Consider the following 21,674-nt stretch of genomic DNA (forward strand, 5'->3'; position numbering starts at 1 on the left):
ATAAAATTGCAACTTCCCTACTCCTACAATTCCTCTCCCCTTACTACTTGACTTCTCTCTGTAACAGTTATGACCATCTAAAATACTGATGATTTTGCTCGTTTGCTCTCTTTCCTCTAGAATGTAAGCTCTATCAGAGAAAGGGTTTTGCCTATTTTGTTCACTGCTGTATTCCTAACACCTAGGACAGCATCTGGTGCATCTAAATTGCTCGATAAATATTTGTGGAATGAATGGTGGTGGTGGTGGTGATGGTATGTGTGTTGTCTATGTGCTTAGGGTGAGTCCAGCTGGTATCTGGAGAGTTTTGAGTATCTTATTTTTAAAGTTTACTTATTTAGTTTTGAGAGAGACAGAGAAAGTGAGAGACCTTGAGCCCGGGGGTGGGGGGTGGGGGGCAGGCAGAGAGAGGGGTTGAGAGAGAGAATCCCCGACAGTGCAAAGCCCAAATACAGGGCTCGAACTCACAAAACTGTGAGAGCATGACCTGAGCAGAAATCAACAATCAGATGCTTAACCAACTGAGCCACCCAGGCGTGCTTGAGTATTCTAAGTCAAATGCTGCTGGAATAAAATATGGAGAGGGGTACACTGATAAAGAATTTTCTGAATAAAGTACTAGGTCCAAGATTTGAAATTATAGTGAGGCTGAGAAGTGGGATTGAGGATACCTGACAGTCTAAAAAGCTGGATCGGAACCATTCATTGCAGGGGGTTTAAAAAGTGGGAATTCCCAAGTTGTCAGAATCATAAAATGCTGCTTAAATCATAACATCACACCTTTCTAGGTAAAGGCAATGATTTCATTTGTGATGAAACACAGCAAACAGTTACCACTGAAACCCAAGGGATAGTCTTGTGCAAAGATGAAAACTGGGGGCATTGGGACCACACTGGGGGTGCTCTCACCCTGACTCTACCGCTCACGCTCTGTGTATCCCTTCAGGCAAGTTTCCCGGCCTCTGTTGTCATCTTATAAAATGAGGATGAAGAGAACAGTTTTCATAAAATGCTTACCTAAAGGGGTGATTCAAATTAAATAAATAATACATGTGAAGTACTTAGAACTGTGCCTGGCACATAGTAAGCACTCAACAAACGTGAGCTATCACTATTACCTTTTGAAAAAATACATGTGAAGGGTCTGAAGTGAAAAATGTATATCACAAACACAAACCCACACTTTGGACCAGATTTAGTAATCAAGGAACTAGAAAGAAAATGAAACTCAGGTATTCTGACTGGGGTTTATGAAATAATTTTCAGTCTGTGTTTGTTTATAAAACAAGGCAAGCCAGTCTGATTGACATGACTGAGTCAAGGTCAATGCAATTTTATTTCATTATATGTTCACAATTGCCTTATGAGGTAGGTTTTATTGTCATCATCCCCATTAAACCTGAATAAACTAAGGGATGCCTGGTTGGCTCAGTTGCTTAAGCGTCTGACTCTTGATCTCAGCTAAGGTCGTGATCTCGCAGTTCATGGGTTCCAGCCCTCCATCAGGCTCTGCGCTGACCAGGAGGAGCCTGCTTGGGATTCTTCCTCCTTTCCTGTCTCTCTGCCCCTCCCCTGACCAAGCTCGCATGCGCACGTACTCTCTCAAAATAAATAAACTTGAAAAAAACAAACATGAATAAACTGAGACTCAGATGGTATTTAGTTTGCCAAGGATCACACAGCTGCTAAAAGGCAAAGTCTATTTTTCAACCTTGCTGCTTAGGCTCCTGAAATTGTACTCCTAACCATCTAACAAGATGAGACAGGGGTGACCATTGAGATGACAAGGATTTGATGTGATAGCAAATGACCTCAGCCAAAACTGATGATCAGTTCCACAGAGAACCTTTGGAGGCACTCTCTGACAGCACAAAGAAGGACACAGTGGGTATAGGTCCGCATGCTAGGATAAAAGTACTGCTTAAATGATACAAATTTTAAAAATTATGAACACGTATGTATGTTGTGGGCCCGTGGACTTTCAGCCTACCTTCGTTGCTGAGGCACCTGGTGGGGAGCTGGGCAGAGGGCAGCAGACACTAACTCCCTGGAATGGGAACAGCAGTGAGAGGCGGGGGGCCAGTATCCCCCATCATGCTTCCATGGCAGGGCCTATGGCTGAAGCCTTGAAGGGCTGGCAGGTCACTTCCATTCGCTTCAGCTGAATGGCTCCCTTGGAATGGCAAGACCTTACCAGTAAGATTGTTGTTGCGATCAACCTTTGGTCACAGAACACCCATCCTATGAAGATACACGTTGATTTAGCTAAAGGTAAAGCTTAGAAAACATATTCTTCTCATGTTTTACTAAATGGTAATGCTGACTATTTGAAACTGTAAAACAGAATTTACTAATGACATTATCTCTTTATACAGCCTAAGTCAGAACCATGGCTCCAAAATCTCAAAAACAAAAGAGTGCTGGTGGCTACAAAAACACAAAACGGAGCAAAACCAAACAGATATTACCTGGTAGGATTGTTTTTTCATTAATGGGATTTTTTATGGATTTAGTATCTGTATATATGTTAGCAGCCAAAATGATTGTGGTTTTCTGTATCAAATAAGGAAATATGTTCGCTGTCATAAAGTCAAACACATATGGAATTTAGAGTATAGACATTTATTCTTTTGATGCATTTCATTGCAACATCCATTATATGCCATAGCATTTCATGAAGACATAATTCTGTGAAAAAAGATAATTATTCAAATTCTATTTAAGCATTTATAAAATAGTGTAAAACTTCATTGTGTACTTGTATTTATGTTTTGTGCTTTGAGGCTTGGTAAAAGATTGTGATAAATTAAGACGCTTATGTGTCAAAAATGTAAATTTGACATTATTTCATTATATTCTAGACAGAGAAGAAGTGGAACCTGTTACTATGGAGAGCATGGGTAAGTGGAAGTATAATTTAGAATTTATGCTCCTAGTTTTATGATATTTTAAAATTCAATAAGCAAACAAAAATACAAATCGACGTGTTTAAGATACACGTGGGCTAAAATTATGTCATTTAGAATCTAAAATGAAAAATGTTACAGAAAGAATAAACAGTAAGAGTGGAAGAGAGAATTTCAAACAGAAATAGACTTGAGCCTAGCAGTCCCTTACAAATCGAACATGGTGTGGTTACTAAAGAGACTCTAAAGTGTTGTGAGTCTGCAAGCTATTGCTTTTATTAGAATAATATTTTTTAAGACTCTGGCTCATGGGCAATATTTATCTGTACTTCATGGTAAGATTCCACTATTTCAAGTAAAGAGGCTGGTTTTTAAGCAAATAAACTAGAACTTAGCCAACCAAATTAATACCGTCCCTTCTTTCAGAGGCTAAATAATCTTATTCCAGTAGGACCTTTCGTATTGGTTGTTGTTGAAACTTTCCTCTTAGTTTTGACTTGGGTGATGCACTTCATGTTTAGAAACAGAGAGGAAACAGTGAGGGTTAGGGAGAAGGAAGATCTAAAAGCCTTGAAGGCTGTTCTGAGGGTTCTTTTAGTCAAGTAGGATAGGAGCTATTGGTGGTATTTAAGCAGAGGAGTGATGGGATCTGACTTGTTTTTTTTTTATTTATTTATTTAAAAAAGTTTTTTAATGTTTACTTCTTTCTCAGAGACAGAGTGCAAGCTGGGTAGGAGCAGAGAAAGAGACACACACAGAATCTGAAGCAGGCTCCGGGCTCTGAGCTGTCAGCACAGAGACTGATGTGGGGCTCGAGCTCACAAACTGTGAGATCAAGACCTGAGCCGCTTAACCGACTGAGACAACCAGGAGCCCCTAATCTGACTTGTTTTTAAAGTGTCACCCTGGCTACTCAGCTGAGAACGTCAGGGACAGAAGCAGAGGGCAGTCAGGAAGCTTTTGCAGCAATCTAGGAAAGAGATGGTGGAGGCTTGAGCCAGGTTGGTAGAGGGGTGGAGGTGGGGAGATGGTGAGAGGATGTCAGCTGACAGTAAATGGCACTGGAACAGGGCACGCTGCCCAATAAATAACTTACTGAATTAATGAATGTACCACCCAGACCCTTGGAAGTCATCTTTGACACCTTTCTCCCCCTTAACACTTTCCCATCTAAACATTCTCCTTCTGTCAATTCTGCCTCTAAAGTAAATCCCATCCACTTCAAATTATCTCCACCTCTGCAACCTTAGTCCAGACCCCACATCTCTCACTCCAATTATTTCCCTAGCCCCTAACTGCTATTACTGCTTCCACTCAGCCTCCTTCAATCCATTCTGCATACCACGTGGCCAGGTCTCTTTCCTGCTTAAACTCTCCCATGGCTTTACTCTATCATTATAGTGGTCCTGGCTCCACCTTCCTCTCTGACCATTTCTCCATCCTCTCCCCACTCCCAACCACCACACCTGCCTGCCTACAGCCCACCAGCCTTGCTTAGCACAGAGCATACCAAAATTATTCCTGCCTCAGGCCCTTTGTTCTTGCTGCCCCTGATACCTGGATAGATCTTTTGCCAGATCTTTATGCAACTCTCTCCTTTTCATCATTCAGATCTAGACTCCAATCCCACTCCTGCCAGAGGCCTTTCTTGACCTCTCCTTCACTTAGCACCATGTTATTGCCTTCTTAGCACTTATCCTAAGGCTGAAATTAAAGTACAGCTGAGTCTTGTTTTTCTTGGAAGTTCTGCACAGTTGCTGCAAATACTGAATTAGCAAATACTGAGCTACTGCTCCTAGGGTAAGTACAGAGAGGTTCCTGTCAGCCTCTGGTCACAACATTTTCATTAGCCAATCAATACATAACCTTGTTTTATGTGTGTTTCTGTTTAAAGACACCTTATTAAATGTATATTGTTGATTCATTAACATGGGACTCACAGCCAACAGCACTACAGCCCGTGCCTGAGCAATGCTTATCTAATATACGTATTTTCTCCACAAGGCATAGCCCAGCCTTCTTGCATTTAGGAATGCTGAACAGCACTTTACCACTACACTTGGGAGATATTTTAACTGGCAAAAATTGCCAATAAAAAGGCACAAAAATAGGAAGAATGTGGCACTAAATAGACAGCGGGAAGGACATCTGTTTACTGTTTGACAGCTGACACAAGATGGCAGAGCATCACCGTGTTTGACCTCGGCTGGGACCGTGCACATAACGCAACTCAAAGTTTTTGCCACTATAAGCATGGCCGCTAATGATGGCAAAAAGCACTGCGACTGTTGATGTCGGGGTTACAAATAAGTTTTAGCAAGTGAATCTGCAAATATAAAATCTGTGAATAATGAAGATGGGCTGTATTTATTTGTTTATGCATTTATAACCTATTTTCACACACACCTGGCTGGCCCTGGGGTATACTCTCTCTCTCTCTCTCTCTCTCTCTCTCTCTCTCTCTCTCTCTCTCTCTCTCTCTCAGACACACACACACACACACACACACACACACATACACACACACACACATGAACACAAGTACTCCAGGAGAACAGAAACGCTCTTGCTCAGCAGATCTTGACACATAATAACCATTCGACAAATATTTGCTGATTTGTTGAATAAATGAGTGGCTTTCTCTATTCTTCTCATCTAAACAGACCACCACCACTCCCATTCTCTTCATTCTAAGTTCTACTTTCACCCTGTTTTCTCCTAAATAGCAGTTGTCACAATCTGTACTTAAGTGTTTCTGAGTATATCTGCCTAATTTCTGTCTCTTCCTCTAGATAGTCCAACCCTACTACCAACACCGTGCTTTTCACATAGTAGTTGCCCAGTAAATATTTCTTGACTACATGAATTAACTGGTGAGAAAGTCCACAAACATGAGAATGGGGTATGACAGGGTTTCAGCATAAAGTAAATGGACTAAAAAATAGATTATTTAAGGAGAAAAAATGGATTTATTTAAGGAGAAAAAAACACACCTCAGTACACAGCAGTGAGACCTGAGGGTAGGTTTTGATTTACCTTATACTGGAACATCTCTCTTCTTCCCCCAGATCTTCCTCAGGGAAACATAAGGATCTCTCTGAATTCCTTGCTATGGGGTCCTGACATTGTCAACTGTCACTCAGGGCTGTGGCTCATGCCTCAGGGAATTAGGATTCCCTTTCCTTCTAAGAACCAAGGATCAACAGACAGACTAAAAAACTGTTGCCTAAGGGTCTACAGGGCAAAGTCTAGAGGTTCCTGGAGAATAAATGTAGTTTTTACAAGGAGCTAACATTTACAGAACAACAGCTCTGTGCCAGGCACACCCCTCTCATCTGTTTATCTCTGTGAAGTAGGCATTGTTTATGGCCATTACAGAGACAGAGATGCTGTGACTCCCAGAAGTTAAATAATTTACCCCAAATTATAAGTCATGCTTTTTAATACAGGTTAGAGTATCAGTGGTGTATTAATTGTCTATAGCTGCTATAATAAACTACCACAAATGTATTGACTTAAAACACTGAATATTTAAATGGCTTATTATCTTACAGTTTTGGAAACCAGGAGTCTGACATTACTGTCACTGGGTTAAAGGAAACGTATTAACAGGATTGGTTCCTTCTGGAGGCTTTGAGGGGAGGATCCACTTGCTTGCCTTTTTCAGCTAAAAGCCCCCTGCATTCATCGACTGTTGCCACTTTCCACTATATTCAAAACCAGCAGGATAGCATTTCCTAATCTTTCTATCTCTTTGACCTCTGCCTCTTTGTCACATCTCCTTCCTTGACTTTGGTCCCCCTGCCTTCTTCTTATAAGGACCCTCGTGGTTACCTTGGGTCCCTCTCGGGGGCCCAGTGGTCTCCTCATCTCAAGTTCCTTAACTTAATCACATCTGGAAGTCCCTTTTGTCATATAAGGTAACATATTCACAGGTTTCGGGGATTAGGACATGGACATCTTTAGGGGGTGGGGCAGGGGGGCAGCTCTATTCTGTTTACCACTAGTGATTAATAGTACAGGTTTTGGAATCAGACCTGTCTCAATTCATAATTCTTCCACTTAATAACTGGGTGGTCACAAATGACTTCCCCTCTCTGAGCCTCTGCTTTCTCATCTGAAAAACAAGGTAGCAATACCTTGGAGATGGTTACAGAACTTAAATTAGGTGGTACCCACACACTTCCTTTTATGGGGATGTTGCAAAGAAGGTTCATGTTAACTGTTGCTGCTATTTTTAAAAGATGCCATAAAGATAAAGAAATAGATCGATGAATGAGAATGAAGACTCCCAAAGTAGGCTGACATATATACGGTCAACAGATTTTCAAAAAAAAGTGCAAAGGCAATTCAGTGGAGAAAGGATAGTCTTTTCAACAAATGATGCTGGAACACCTATATATCTACACTTAAAAAAAAAGATCTTTAATCTGTACCTCATACCATATACAAAAATTAACTCAAAATGGATCATAGACCTTACTATAAAACCAGGTATTATAAAACTTCTAGAAGAAAATATAGGAGAAAATCTTTGTGACCTCAGATTAGGCAAAGATATCCTAGATACAACATCCAAAGCCATAAATCTTAAGAAATATTTGCCTAGTTGATATTTTCTTTTATGGCACACCAGTCAGAAATGTAAAGGAATGAACCATTTCTAAATGCACCAACATGAATGAAACTCAAAGTAATTATGCTGAATAAAAGAAGATAAACAAAATTACACACTATGTAGGGATGCCTGGGTAGCTCAGTCAGTTAAGCATCCAACTCTTTTTTTTTTTTTTAATGTTTATTTTTGAGAGAGAGAGACACACACACACAGAGTGTGAGCAGGGGAGGGGCAGAGAGAGAGGGAGACATGGAATCCGAAGCAGGATCCAGGCTCTGAGCTCTCAGCTCAGAGCCCGATGTGGGGCTGGAACCCACAAACCACGAGATCATGACCTGAGCCTAAGTCAGACACTTAACCATCTGAACCACCCAGGCACCCCACGTCCAACTCTTGGTTTCGGCTCAGCTCATGATCCCAGGGTAGTGGGATCAAGCTCCACATGGGGCTCCATGCTCAGTGTGGAGCCTGCTTAAGATTCTCTCGCTCTTCTCTCTCTCTCTCTCTCTCTCTCTCTCTCTCTCTCTCTCCCTTTGCCCCTCTTCCCTACTTGCGCTCTGTATAAAACAAAACAATACATACTGTGTAATTATATTTATAATATTCCATAAAAAGCAAACTCAGCTATAGTAATAGAAAACAAATCAGTGGTTGCCTAGGGGTAAAGGGGAGGGGTACAGAGGGAGGGACAAGAAGAAACTTTTAGGGATTATGGGTATATTTAGCTCGATTGTGGTGGTGGTTTCATGGGTATATGCATATATTTATCAAATTGTAGACTTTAAACATATACAGTTTATTGTTTGCCAATTATATCTCAATAAAACTGCTTTTTAAAAAGTAAACAGCAACCAAAATGTAAAAAAAAAAAAACCGATACATGGTAGTTATTTAAATTACCTGTGTTTCAATATGTAGGGCAATTGATGTATCAGCTATAGTCTGTGTTGCTAGGGCTCTTCCCTGTACACACAGTAAGACTCTGAGGAGTGAGTTACATAGAGCTGAAGTCTGTCTTTGGCTCCTGCTCTATCAGGCTTCTAAGGAAATAAATGCCGCTCACTGCATCCTATGGAATATAATCTCTGTTACCTCCCTGACGGTGTGGAGGAAGGAGCAGGACCCTCTCCAGTGCTCTGTGTTCACACATAATAGAGAAAGTATAGCATCGTACTAAGAGTGCAGGGACCTTACTTTGGATCCCAGCTTCCCCCATTTCCAACTCTCAGGGAGATAAAAATGGCAGTTTATTCCTAATTTGTGAACAATTTGTATTCCAAATGTTTATTGTACCAACTGATTGCTATTTGGAATATATTTCCACATATCATCAATGTTATGCACACAGTCATTAAAACCCTCCTAAATTACCTGGATAATAGTATCATAGAGCCACTAGGATGGGGGGTAAGTATTTCTTTTGGGCAGGGCGATAAATATTTCTATGGGAAAGTAAGCCCCAAACTCCAATTTAGAGGCCACATGGATTTCTCCCCTTGTTGGCACATCTGTTGAACAGTGGGAGAAAAGATGTCAGGACATTCAAGCGTGTAGGATCTGGAGAAGAAGGGAGTGGGCTCTGAGACCCTGGAAAGGTGGGGTTGGGGGAAGGAGTTTTGGGGGTAGATGCAGAGCTGAGACCGGGACTGTGGAAGCTGATGGTGATAAGAAGGATAAGACAATGAGAAGACAGATTGAGAGAGGGGAAAAAGAGCAAACTCTTAACAGACGTTCTCACTTGAGAGGTAGTATTCCGGGTAATTGTTAGTTTCTTCTTTTCATTTATTTATTTATTTTACATTTTCTGTAATGGATATACTTACTTAAAAAAAAAAAAAAAAGAACAATGAGGGGTACCTGGGTGGCTCAGTCAGTTAAGCATCCAACTCTTGATTTAAGCTCAGGTCATGATCTCGAATTCTGTGGGATCAAGTCCCACGTCAGGCTCTGCACTGTCAGATTTTCTCTCTCCCTTTCTCTCTGCCCCTCTGCCCCCTCTCAGAATAAATAAATAAACATTAAAAAAAAGCCTTTCAAAATTTTGGCCAAGATAATTATTTAAAGCAAACAATTGCATGTTGCCTCTTAATATCTTAAGTGGTAATATTTAATGTCCGAGTCTACTTTTCCTTCCCCAGGTCATCCAGAAATTTATCCTTTAGTGTTAACTACCCAGACCCAGGAAATATTTAACTGCCGAATAGATGAAGATGTCACAGATGAAAAACCTTATAAACTTATCAAAAAAGAAGATATTTTAGCAGACTTTAAAAACAGAGCTGCAGTGTCTGATTTCTACCCAGTCAAAAAAGTTATCCAGGTAAGTACAACATCTCTCTTTATTTTTCAGTCCTACCCAAGAGGCTTCTGATACATAATAATAAAAGTTAGAGAGCTTGTTGAGTTCAAACCTGGTATTCCCCACCTCCATTACTTTGAGCAAATGCTAGGTTGTCCATACCTCCTTTGGGATCCTGCTCAATGATCTGTGAAAAGCAAACACCTATCAGTGACTGATTATTACTTTACACCCAGAAAAGTTCATCCTTCCCAATTTCAACTAGAATAGGAATCTACCCTTATTTTCCCATACAGATTTAATTTTTTTTTTTAATTTGAGAGAGAAAGAGAGCACAAGCAGGGGAGGGGCAGAGGGAGAGGGAGAGAAAATCTTAAGCAGCCTCACACTCAGCACGGAGCCCAAAGCGGGGCTTGATCCCACAAATCATGAGATCATGACCTGAACCGAAATCAAGAGCTAGATGCTTAACCAGCTAAGCCACCCAGGTGTTGCTTTAATTTTTTATTCATAATCTTGGTCCTGATATGTCTCCAAACATACAGAGTATCAATACCAAATACAAGGAATGCTTCTTTTTTTCCCATTAGAAATAAAATTGCATGGTAAATTTCCCTAGAACCACTGAGTTTTAAGAGCTTTGTTAATTTATATAAAATAGTTGTGCAATCTGGGATTATGAGCCATAGAATAGCACTCTGGCTATCTTTCATTATTGATTAGAAAAATAACAGTTTTGTATATGAATAACCTGAATGAAAACTGACCTTCCCTTTTGATTATATTCCTGTAGGAATATCCTGGAGATGACCTTCTGGTTGTTTATGACAAAGACTTCAGATATGGACTTAACTTTTATCTTATTGGAACAGAAGAAGGCAAAGAAAACTATTTAAATGTAAGCAAACCCCCAGTCCTTGCATTCTGTTGATTGTCAGAAGAAAGAAATACCTCTGGGGGAGATCTATACATGGTTATGATTATTCTTGTTCTGCTCTCTTTCCCTGGGGCCTAGAGTAGGTACCTGGAGTAGGTAAGCAGTAAATGTCAGATGAACTAAATCAAATATCTCAGAGTAACATGTACTCTACTTATGTGCCCTTCATTGACCCAATGAGAGTAGAAACAATGAATCTGGAGTAATATTGCTCTTGGCTACTCTTTGACCCGTATTTCTGGCTCTCCTTTTGCCATCTCCACGACTTTGGGTAAGTTACTGAACCACTAGTCCACAAAGTGGTGGCACCAACAGGATCTATTTCCAGGGCTGTTGTGAAGATTAAATGGGCTTTTTCCCTTTTGTTTCATTTTCTTCTCCTAATTGAAAAACATGAACAAATACAAAAGAAAATAAGTAAGTGCTTAATGAATTTATACAAATGTAAAGTTTATTGCAGAATAGCTGCATGCAGCTATAATCTACTTTGGGTCATGTATTTTAGTGCTATTTATTTTACTCTAGCGCCCAGAAGTACCAGAAGAACAGGAAGAATATAAAGAGCATACTTCTGAAGATTTATATATTAATAAACCACCTATCTCTAAACCATGGGTTTCTTTGGGCAGTGAAAAAGAAATTGATGAAGAATCGGTTAAGGAATCTGCAAAGCAGGTCAGAGGGCTGATATGATCTTCAGTGCATTACCTCTCTGTAATGCTCAACAACACTTATTCCTGAGGGATCTGTAAGGTTTGCTATGTTTGCCAGCACGGATGTGGCTTTTCCTTTGATAGAAGAATGGTTATTGTTTTGGATATGTGGGTATTATGGGTTGAATTGTAGTCCCCAAAGCAGATATGCTGAAGTCCTAATGTCCACTACCTCAGAATATGACCCTATTTAGGAATTGGGGGATGCTAATCCAATATGGCTGGAGCCTTTATTAAAAAGATGGCTATGCAAAGACACAGAGACACAGGGAGAACACCACATGAAGAAGGGAGCAGAAACCGGAGTGATATATCCACAAACCAGAGAACAGCAAGGATTTCTGGCCATCTTCAGAAGCTAGGAGAGAGGCAAGGAACAGATTCTCCCTCAGAGCCCTTAAGAGGAGCCAACCCCTCAACACCTTGATCTCAGACTTCCAGCCTCCACACCTATGAAAATAGTTAAAATAAATTCCTGTTGTTTTAAGCCACCCAGACTGTGGCACTTGGTTATGGCAGCCCTACGCATACCCAGAGCAGCCCCTGAAAAGAACATTTGCGTGTGGGTGATTTATTATGAAAGTTCCATAGAAGAATAGGAAAAGCAGCAGGACACGGACATAGCAGAAGTCCTACAAAGGATGCTATCTCAGGCAAAAGTCCAGTAGAGGAAAGGCTTTAGCTTGAACCCCTCAGGGAACTCTGGGTGTAAATTACACCTGAATGTCCCAAACACAAGTAAAGGAGATGGGCTTCTATATGTCTCCTGCCAGTCCAACAGTGGTCAAGATGTAAACAGGCAGTCACTATTCTTTGTACCTTTGTACCAACGTGGTCCCAGTAGCCCCAGAGCAATGCTCTGCAGAAGAACAGTAGGTGGTGGCCCTGGAAATGGAAAACATAGAAGTGGAGAGGTAAACAGAAAGTAGAGGGAGAGATTTTAGAGGATCTGAGCAGAGCACCAGTATTGTCTACCCCACATCCATTTTTCCAGGGACTTAATTATGTTCCTTTTACTGTTTACACGTGTTGCAGATTACATACATGATTTCTCGAAAACGAAGTGAATTTGGTGCGCCAGTTAAGTTCAGGGACCAAAATGCTTCCAGCGTAAAAGATGCCTATATTGAATGTACAGCCTACCCAGATAAAAATTTTATCGTTAAGCAACTTGAGAAAGATGTTGGCATGCAAGTAGTCCCCAAAGTCAAGGACACAAGTACTCAAACAAGATGGTAAGTATGTGATGGGGTTGTATATTTTCAAAGGCAAGTACAGTAAAATCTAGCAACATCTGTGATTATTTTTGAAAGACTTTATCATAAATAGAAATGGCTTGACAGTGATGACCTAGGTCTTCACAGAGTGATTCAATTCAGGAAGGTCTACTCATCAACACCTTTTAAAATCTCAATAGGAAAATGAGATACAAGTATATAAGACTGTAACCACTATGGAGTGGGAAAATAACTAATGTTGTTAATAATCAACAACCAGACAACCAGAGAAGGGGCCCTGGTTGTCTTTCGCCTTTGCCTCCTCACTGCTCTATTCCACCACCTAAGTGGTCATTCTTACATACCAAATCAGATTGTGTTATGTCACAGCCTAAATCTCTTCTTTAGCACCCCACCACATCCAGAGCCCTTAGGATGGCATTAGGTCCTCCTTCCTCCATTACAAGGCATTGCCTGCCACTCCAGCCTTGTCACCTGTTCTGAAACAAGCTCTTTATGCTCTGCCTCCATGAGCTGCTTCCAGCTCCCAGAATATCTGCTCTTCCATATCTCCCTGCCTTTGCCCATGCTGCTCCTCTGTATAAAATGGCGAACCTGGAGAACACCTCTCTACCCTTCAAGGTCCACTTCGGTGCCCCTTCCTCTGTGATTTCCTGGAAACATCTGGTAGAGTTGATCTCTCCCTCCTCTGGGTCCCCGCTAGAGTTTAGAGGGATCTTTACTGTAGCGCTGATGACCCACATTGTACTCCTCTGCTTCCCTGTCTGCCTGCCTTGGATCCAGAGCACTTTGAGACTACCCATATCATTTCACACATCAAACTCTTCATTAAAATTAATCCAGTGAGTGAACTGATGTGAAATGGATTGCTGAAAGAATGCTTTGGGGACTTGAGTTAGTCTTTGAAGGTTGTATAAGTCTGAAAATATACTTAGCTAAACCATGCATTTTTTTTTTAGGATTTAAAAAATACTATTTATTTTAATAAATATTTAAAATTAATAAATTTATTAAAATAAATTTTAGATTTATGGAAGATAAGCCACAGATGCTGAATATGGTTTAGAGATATGGGGAAAGGAAAAACAGCCCAAATTTTTAAAAAGACTTGAACAGTTCAAGGGGGTGGGAAGACCAGAGTCTGCATGGGACAACAAGGACACCAGCCTGGGGAGAGTAGAGTGAGTAGCAGAGGCAGACAGAGAAGTGGATTCCCTGTGGCAGACAGTAAGGAACTTTGGAAAGTTCTGAAGCAAGGGAGAGGCAGGATGATAGGGCTATTTAAATAAGATGAGTCAAGCATAAGATGAGAGCAGAGGAAAAAAAGCCTGGAGTTGAGAACATTGGCCAAGTAGGAGACCATTGTAGTTAAACAGGCAAAATGTGGCCAGTGTCTAAATTAAGATGGTGGCAGTAGGCACGGAAGAAAGGGTGGAAAGGAGACATGTGTAAATACAAAATGCCATAACTCCCATCATTAAAACAAAACCCAACTTTTTTGACATCTCTAGCTATTCCAAGGTCTTTGCTTTTCTTTATAACAAAACTCTTCCTTGTCCGTATTCTCTAGTTCCACTCTCTCTTCAGCCATTTTGTTTTGAGCCCATGCCAGTCTTCACAAGGTCACCAAAGACTTCCAGTTGTCTGATTGCCTAATCCAATGTTCAGACCTTCTTTTTCTCCACTTCTCAGCACTACTTAACGTGGTTGACCATTTCTCCTTAAAGCACAGCTTTCCAGTAAGTGTTATGGATGACACTCATTGTACCTATTCTAACTTATTGGCAGCTCCTTCCCAGTCTCTTTTACTGGATCCCTTACTCCCAGCCTGTAAATATTAGGGGACCCAAAGGCTTACTCCTTTTGATGTTTTTTTTCTCTAACTATACTTAATCCCTGGGTGAATTTATAGAGTCCTATGATACTAATCTATTGTCTGTTATTGCTCATGACTCCCAGATCTATGCCTTCAGCCTCAATTTCTTACCTGAACTCATTTACTTATCTACTTACTTGAATTTCTAATATGTCTCTTGAGTTTAACATGCCCAACAACAAATGTTTTCCTTTTAACTCCAAAACTGAGATTCACTGAATTTCCCTCATCCCAGTAAATGACAATGATATTCTTGTAATTACTCAGACCCAAAACTTTGGATTTTCTTGGGTCTATCTTCAAAATATATCCACTGCTATCACCTTGGACCATTCCATCTTCACCACTTGCCTAGGTTATTGTAATGCCTCCTAACTGGCTTACTTCTATCCACTCTTTCCCTTCTGCATTCTATTCTCCATAGAGAGCCAGAGTAATCCTCTTAAAATGTAAGATAACGTCACTGATCAAAACCCTTCAATGGCTTCCCATCCTACAGGAACCTACAAGGCTGCACATGGTCTAGATTCTCTCTGCCTGTTTTCCCTCATCTATTCCAGCCACACTGGCTTCCTTGTTCCTTCAATTCACCAAGCATACTCATAGCTTCCAGGCTACTCTTTTCCCAGACATCCTTAGGGCTCATTCCCTCCTTCATCCAGATTTCTGCTTGAATGAGGCATTCTCTGAAATTCCCGTATACAGATCTTCCATGACAGATGATGAGGTTATGTCCCAACAAACCCATGGTAAGTTGAAAATATCCTAAGTTGAAAATTCATTTAACACATCTAACCTACCAAACATCATAGCTTTGCCTACTTTAAATGTGCTCAGAACATTTACATTAGGCTACATTTGGGTAAAATCACCTGACACAAACCTATTTTATAATAAAGTGTTGACTATCTCACGTAATTTATTAAATACTGAAAGTGAAAACCAGGATGATTGTGTGGGTACACAATGGCTGTCAGTGTATGGGTTGCTTACCCTCATGACCTATGGCTGACCGGGGGCTGAGGCTCGCTGCCACTGCCCAGCATCACGAGAGAGGATCATACAGCATATCACTAGCCCAGGAAAATATCAAATTCAAAATTCAAAGTACAGTTTCTACTGAATGCATATTGCTTTCACACCATCCTGTAGGAAAGAAAAATCACACGTGGAAGGAAGCATAAGTTGGGGGCCATCTATAAAAGCAACCACCACCATTACTATCTACCCCCTAACTCTATTTCTCTTCACGTTATTATCACCACTTGATATGTGTTTGTCATTGTCATTCTTCTCTCACCTTCCCTCCTGCCCCTGCCTTAAAATTCAAGCTCCATGAGACAGGAACTTTGTCCGATTTATTTATTTCCACATCCTCAACTCCTAGGACATTTCCCAAAACCCATTTATCAGATGGAGGGAAACAGGGAATGGAAGAAGGGGGAAGAGATGGATCAAGTTAAAGAAGAATGTACAGAACAGATGCTTGACGAGTTCAGTATTAAGAGGAGAGCCGTGAAATATGCTGAAATCCTATATGAAATATATGACCAGGAGAATCAGGAATCAGGAGTGTAGAGTGAACTAAAAAACACGCTTTTCAAATTTATATAAACCAAGTCAGAAGCCATAAAAATGCACTGGTAAAGTCAGGGCACATATACATAGATCCCAGGGGTCTGAATAAGAAATGGGCCAGAAACAAGGCAGTCAGGTGAAGAGACAGGTCAGAATTAAAGGAGGTAAAAATAAAGACAGGATCAGTAGTCAAGTCTGGGCAGAGAATTAGGACACCAGAGATTCATAAATACCAAGATGTGGGGGCGAAACAGGAAGGAGAGTGGTGATACACTAAGCCAAGCCAGCCACAGACTTCTATGTTTCTGCCAGGGAACAGAAAAGTGACAAGAATGAGTCAGCCGAGGTAGACTCAGGAGGCAGACTCAGAAAAGGACAGTGAACTTCCAACAACAGGAACCCCATCATAGGACTTGAGACTTAGCAGGCGCTCACTGAATGTAGACCGATACAAGCAGACAGCTATAGTGATACAGATGGAGTAAACAAATGAGAAGTAAGGGAAGGTCTTGACCAATAAGATGAAAAAAAAAAAAAAAGAATCAAAATGTTCAATTTAGGTGGCTGGGAGAATGCTGGTTCTCCTTAGGAAGATCAGGAAATGAGGAAGGGTAGCTAGTTTGGGGTGGAGAGGATGAGATAAAGGATTGTGATAGAAGTAAAAAAAGGTCAATGGTGAGGTTCAAAGAGGAATGACAGTGAAAGCAAATGTTCACAGTGTTCTGGGTATTCTTCTAAGCGCTTGGCATAAAGCAACTGAGTTCTCACAGCTGCCCTCTAAAGTAGGCACTATCCCCATTTTACAAATAAAGAAGTCGAGGCAAAGTGAGGTGAGAAATGAAAGTTCAATGTTTGGGACATAATTTAAATCTGAAGCAATCACAAACAGATCTGCTGAGAAATAACAAAACAAATCACATGTTAAAAGTAAGAGCGACGCCTAGGGTACCTCTTTGCTGAGATCAACAGGTGCCATAAAATTTCTTACTTAATCCTATCCAGAAGATACTAATATGTGCTAGAAATGAAAAGGTGAAGCTAAGGGTCACCTGGGTGGCTCAATCTGTTTAGTGTCCAACTCTTGATTTCAGTTCAGGTCATGATCCCAGTGGGATTGAGCCCCAAATGGGACTCTGCGCTGAATGCTGTTAACTGCTTGGATTCTCTCTCCTCTCTCTGCCCTTCCCCTGCTTGCGCTATGTCTCTCTTTCCCTTTCTCTCTCTCTCTCTCTCACACACTCTCTCTCTCTCTCTCTCAAAACAAATAAATAAACTTAAATTAAAAAAGGTGAAGCTAAGACCATAGAAGCAGCTTCTCGGCTTCTTCTCGAACCTCAGGCAGGTTCAGCCTACTCGCCTCCACTCCAGCCTCCACACCGGCCTCCACCATGTCCATCAGGGTGACCCAGAAGTCCTACAAGGTGTCCTCCTCCGGCCCCCGGGGTTTCAGCAGCCTCTCCTTCACTAGCGCGCCTGGCTCCCGCATCAGCTCTGCCCTGTCCCGGGTGGGCAGCGGCAGCAGCTTCCGGGGTGGCCTGGGCAGCAGCATGAGTGTGATTGGGGGCTATGGCAGGCCCGGCGGTATGGGGGCCATCACGGCTGCCTCAGTGAACCAGAGCCTGCTGAGCCCCCTTAAGTTGGAGGTGGACCCCAACATCCAGGCCGTGCGCACCCAGGAGAAGGAGCAGATCAAGACCCTCAACAACAGGTTTGCCTCCTTCATCGACAAGGTGCGGCACCTGGAGCAGCAGAACAAGATTCTGGAGACCAAGTGGAACCTCCTGCAGCAGCAGAAAACCGCTCGCAGCAACATGGACAATATGTTCGAGAGTTACATCAACAACCTCCGACGGCAGCTGGACACCCTGGGCCAGGAGAAGCTGAAGCTAGAGGTGGAGCTTGGCAACATGCAGGGCCTGGTGGAGGACTTCAAGAATAAATACGAGGAGGAGATCAAAGAACGTGCAGACATGGAGAATGAATTTGTCCTCATCAAGAAGGATGTGGATGAAGCTTACATGAACAAGGTAGAGCTGGAGTCCCGCTTGGAAGGGCTGACCAACGAGATCAACTTCTTAAGGCAGCTGTATGAAGAGGAGATCCGTGAGCTGCAGTCCCAGATCTCGGACACGTCTGTGGTGCTGTCCATGGACAACAGCCGCTCCCTGGATCTGGATGGCATCATTGCCGAAGTCAAGGCCCAGTACGAGGAAATCGCCAACCGCAGCCGGGCTGAGGCTGAAACCATGTACCAGATCAAGTACGAGGAGCTGCAGACATTGGCTGGGAAGCATGGGGATGACCTCCGTCGCACGAAGACGGAGATTTCCGAGATGAACCGGAACATTAACTGACTCCAGGCTGAGATTGAGGGCCTCAAAAACCAGAGGGCTTCCCTGGAGGCCGCCGTAGCTGATGCCGAGCAGCGTGGGGAGCTGGCCGTGAAGGACGCCAATGCTAAGGTGGCCGAGCTGGAGGCCGCCCTGCAGCGGGCCAAGCAGTACATGGCCCGGCAGCTGCGGGAGTACCAGGAGCTCATGAACGTCAAGCTGGCTCTGGACATCGAGATCGCCACCTACCGCAAGCTGCTGGAGGGTGAGGAGAGCAGGCTGGAGTCTGGGATGCAGAACATGAGTATCCACACTAAGACCTCCACCGGCTACTCAGGTGGGCTGGTCTCAGCCTACAGGGGCCTCATGAGCCCTGGCCTCAGCTATGCCATGCAGTCTGGCTTCGGCTCTGGTGGGAGCTCTGCTTCCTCAAGCCGTGTCAGCTCCTCCAAGGCTGTGGTGGTGAAGATCGAGACCCGTGATGGGAAGCTGGTGTCCGAGTCGTCTGACGTCCTGTCCAAGTGAACAACCACTGTGGTCTCTCCCAGCCTCCCCGCTCCAGTGGCTGCCATAGAGCCTGTGGGGGAAGGAGCTGTGCAGGGGAGCATTGGGAACAGGAGGCCCACCTAAGCCTCGCCCCAGTCCTCGGCCTACCCTTCGGGGGAGTCCACTGCCTGGGTACCCCCTCTTGCCCCCAGCTAAAAGCCAATTCAAGAGTCTTTTCCCAAATAAAGCCTCAGATGGCTCTGCCAATCCCCCCCCCCCCCAAAAAAAAAGGTGAAGCTAAGATATGAACCCAAGTCTCTCTGGCTCCAATACCAACATTCTTTCTTTCTATCACTCTGCCTTCTGCTACTGATACTGAGCTAACTAGGAGGGGAAAAAATGATTTATTCAACATAAGCAAAACTCTCTTTACTCCTTGTTTGATTACTCTTCACTTAATATATTTGCCTCTCACAGAGATGTTTCACTGACATTTGTTCAACACAGATTAAATATAACCTAATGTTTTTTTGGACACTTAAAACGTGCTAGGCACTATTTTAAAAACTTTGCATGTATTAACACATTCAATTTACAATGCTTCTATGTGCTATATACTTTAAAAGTTTCATGTAGAGATGAATAAACAGACACAGAGAGGTTAAATAATTAGCTCAGTGTCACAAAGCTTGTAAGTGATAAACCCTAGCTTCAAAACCAGGCAGCCTATCACCAGAGTGCACACTCTCAATGACTGTACCATCTGACCTTTCTATAACCCCATACCGAAAGATCACTCTACTGGGTGAGACTGCCAGTGCCCAAATGCAACAGCATGATATGTTCAAGGGTGGAGGTGAGCACTGAGGGCAGACTGGAGGAAGATCATGTCGCCATCATTGCTGGAATGCAAATTGTTTCTAGTTTTGTATATTTAGAGCAGAATTTCTGAGTCTCAAACACTACTGACATTTTGGGCTGGATAAATCTCTTTTGTGGGAGGCTGTCTTGTGCATTGTAGGGTATTAAACAGCATCTCTGGATTCTACCCACTATATGCAGGTAGCACATCCCAGTTGTGACAACCAAAAATGTTTCTGGATGTGACCAAATGTTCCCATGGGGTGGGGGTGGGGTAGGACTGTACTGGTTAAGAAACACTGATCTAATGAACCAAATAGGAAGAGAATGATAAACAAATGTGGCAAATTGTTAACTGATGAATCTGGGTGAAGAGTGTTTGGGACTTCCTTAGATCCTTCTTACAACTTTTCTATAAGTTAAAAATATCTAAATAAAGATTTTAAAAAATAAACACTTCTTGATTATGTTGGAAACAAATACATAAATATTCAAAGTATTTCAAAAAGGCAGTCAATATCAACTGTCTAGGATAAAGAAAAAATTCAATATATAGAATTTAAATATAAAATAGTATCTTATTATTGTCACAGAAAGAAACCTTTGACATGTCACAACCTATATTTACTTTTCTTTGATCTAATTTTTGGTATTCTATCATCTTTTAATGTATTAGGACATATCCCAAAAATGCCAGTACACAATATTATCCAAGAGAATTTTCAGAGGAGGAAAAAGAGATATTCGGACAATCCAAGCCTTTGATTGACTTTCTTAATAATGCATCTATAAGGTAAAAATTGTATCTTAAAATTTTAAAATAAAACATAAAATGTGTATGTGTACTTATAGTCATAGGTCTTAAAAGCAACTCCATACATGGTGTCTCGATAGAAAATATGAAGTTATCAGATATGCATGGGCATATGACAAATCCTCAGTCTTTCCTTCCTTTCTATTGTCACCGGTGTGGACCTAGGAGATGTATACAGTTGGGTGTGTGAGGATGTTTTCCTAACAGCAAATTAACAATTATTTACCATAGTTTTTTTTTCAATGTTTAGTTTTGAAAGAGAAACAGAGCATGAGCAGGGGAGGGGCAGAGAGAGAGAGGGAGACACAGAATCTGAAGCAGGCTCCAGCTGTGAGCTGTCAGCACGGAGCCCAGCACGGGGCTTGAACCCACAAACCACGAGATCATGGCCTGAGCTGAAGTCAGACACTCAACCGACTGAGCCACCCAGGCACCCCATACCATGGTTCTTTTATTTAAGTCTTTTTGCTCTCCTCCTTACTCCCCTTCTTTTCTTCATTTACTTGTGTATGATTACAAAGATGAGGAGACATACACTGTTCATGACGATGCTGACATTTGTTAATAACCTGAAGTCGATTCAGATGTACCCTTGTACATCTTATTCCTCACCCCTAATTCCTGCGTTGATTCCACTCTTAGTGGATCTGAGAGAGGCGTCTTCAGAAAGCACCCCCTGACACACACACACACAGTTACTAGGAACCTGGGATTTCTAAATCAGAGAAAGAGCTTGACATGTTCTCAAGTCAATATTGGAGTTCAGAGAAGTGGAACCAGTGGTGGACAGGTCTGCCAGTGGTACCCTGTATGTTGGTTTCCATTTCTTTCCAAAATAAAAAATTTGTTGGTCAAGTTCATACACAGCCCATGTTTCGCTTTTTCATTTTTAAGAAAACACCATTAATTTTCCCACTGTTTAAATGTCCTGAAAATTCCAACAACTCTCAAAAATTGTGTCCTATGTCTAGGGGGAGTTTGGTTCAAAAATTCCCCAATGATGCAAAGACAGTGCATT

At 42.0% G+C, this 21,674-nt stretch overlaps 2 protein-coding genes across 4 annotated transcripts in view; both read left to right on the forward strand.

The window, feature by feature from the left end:
* The window catches only part of DNAI3 (dynein axonemal intermediate chain 3), an 83,938-nt gene that overhangs the window by 9,065 nt on the left and 53,199 nt on the right, over positions 1 to 21,674 (forward strand). For all 3 annotated transcript variants that reach the window (XM_007079173.3, XM_042997708.1, XM_042997709.1), the window contains exons 2-8: positions 2,376 to 2,471; positions 2,862 to 2,900; positions 9,663 to 9,844; positions 10,617 to 10,721; positions 11,286 to 11,435; positions 12,509 to 12,708; positions 20,519 to 20,635. In XM_007079173.3, the coding sequence (XP_007079235.2) occupies positions 2,390 to 2,471; positions 2,862 to 2,900; positions 9,663 to 9,844; positions 10,617 to 10,721; positions 11,286 to 11,435; positions 12,509 to 12,708; positions 20,519 to 20,635 (875 nt within the window). In that variant the 5' untranslated portion in view covers positions 2,376 to 2,389. The remainder of the gene's footprint in view (positions 1 to 2,375; positions 2,472 to 2,861; positions 2,901 to 9,662; positions 9,845 to 10,616; positions 10,722 to 11,285; positions 11,436 to 12,508; positions 12,709 to 20,518; positions 20,636 to 21,674) is intronic.
* LOC122241477 (keratin, type II cytoskeletal 8-like) lies at positions 17,477 to 19,248 on the forward strand. Its single transcript, XM_042997710.1, is given in 1 exon segment — positions 17,477 to 19,248. A coding segment is annotated over 1 exon segment (1,467 nt). The 5' UTR covers positions 17,477 to 17,553; the 3' UTR covers positions 19,021 to 19,248.

The sequence above is a fragment of the Panthera tigris genome, chromosome C1 (genome assembly GCF_018350195.1).
Source record: "Panthera tigris isolate Pti1 chromosome C1, P.tigris_Pti1_mat1.1, whole genome shotgun sequence".
Lineage (NCBI taxonomy): Eukaryota > Metazoa > Chordata > Mammalia > Carnivora > Felidae > Panthera > Panthera tigris.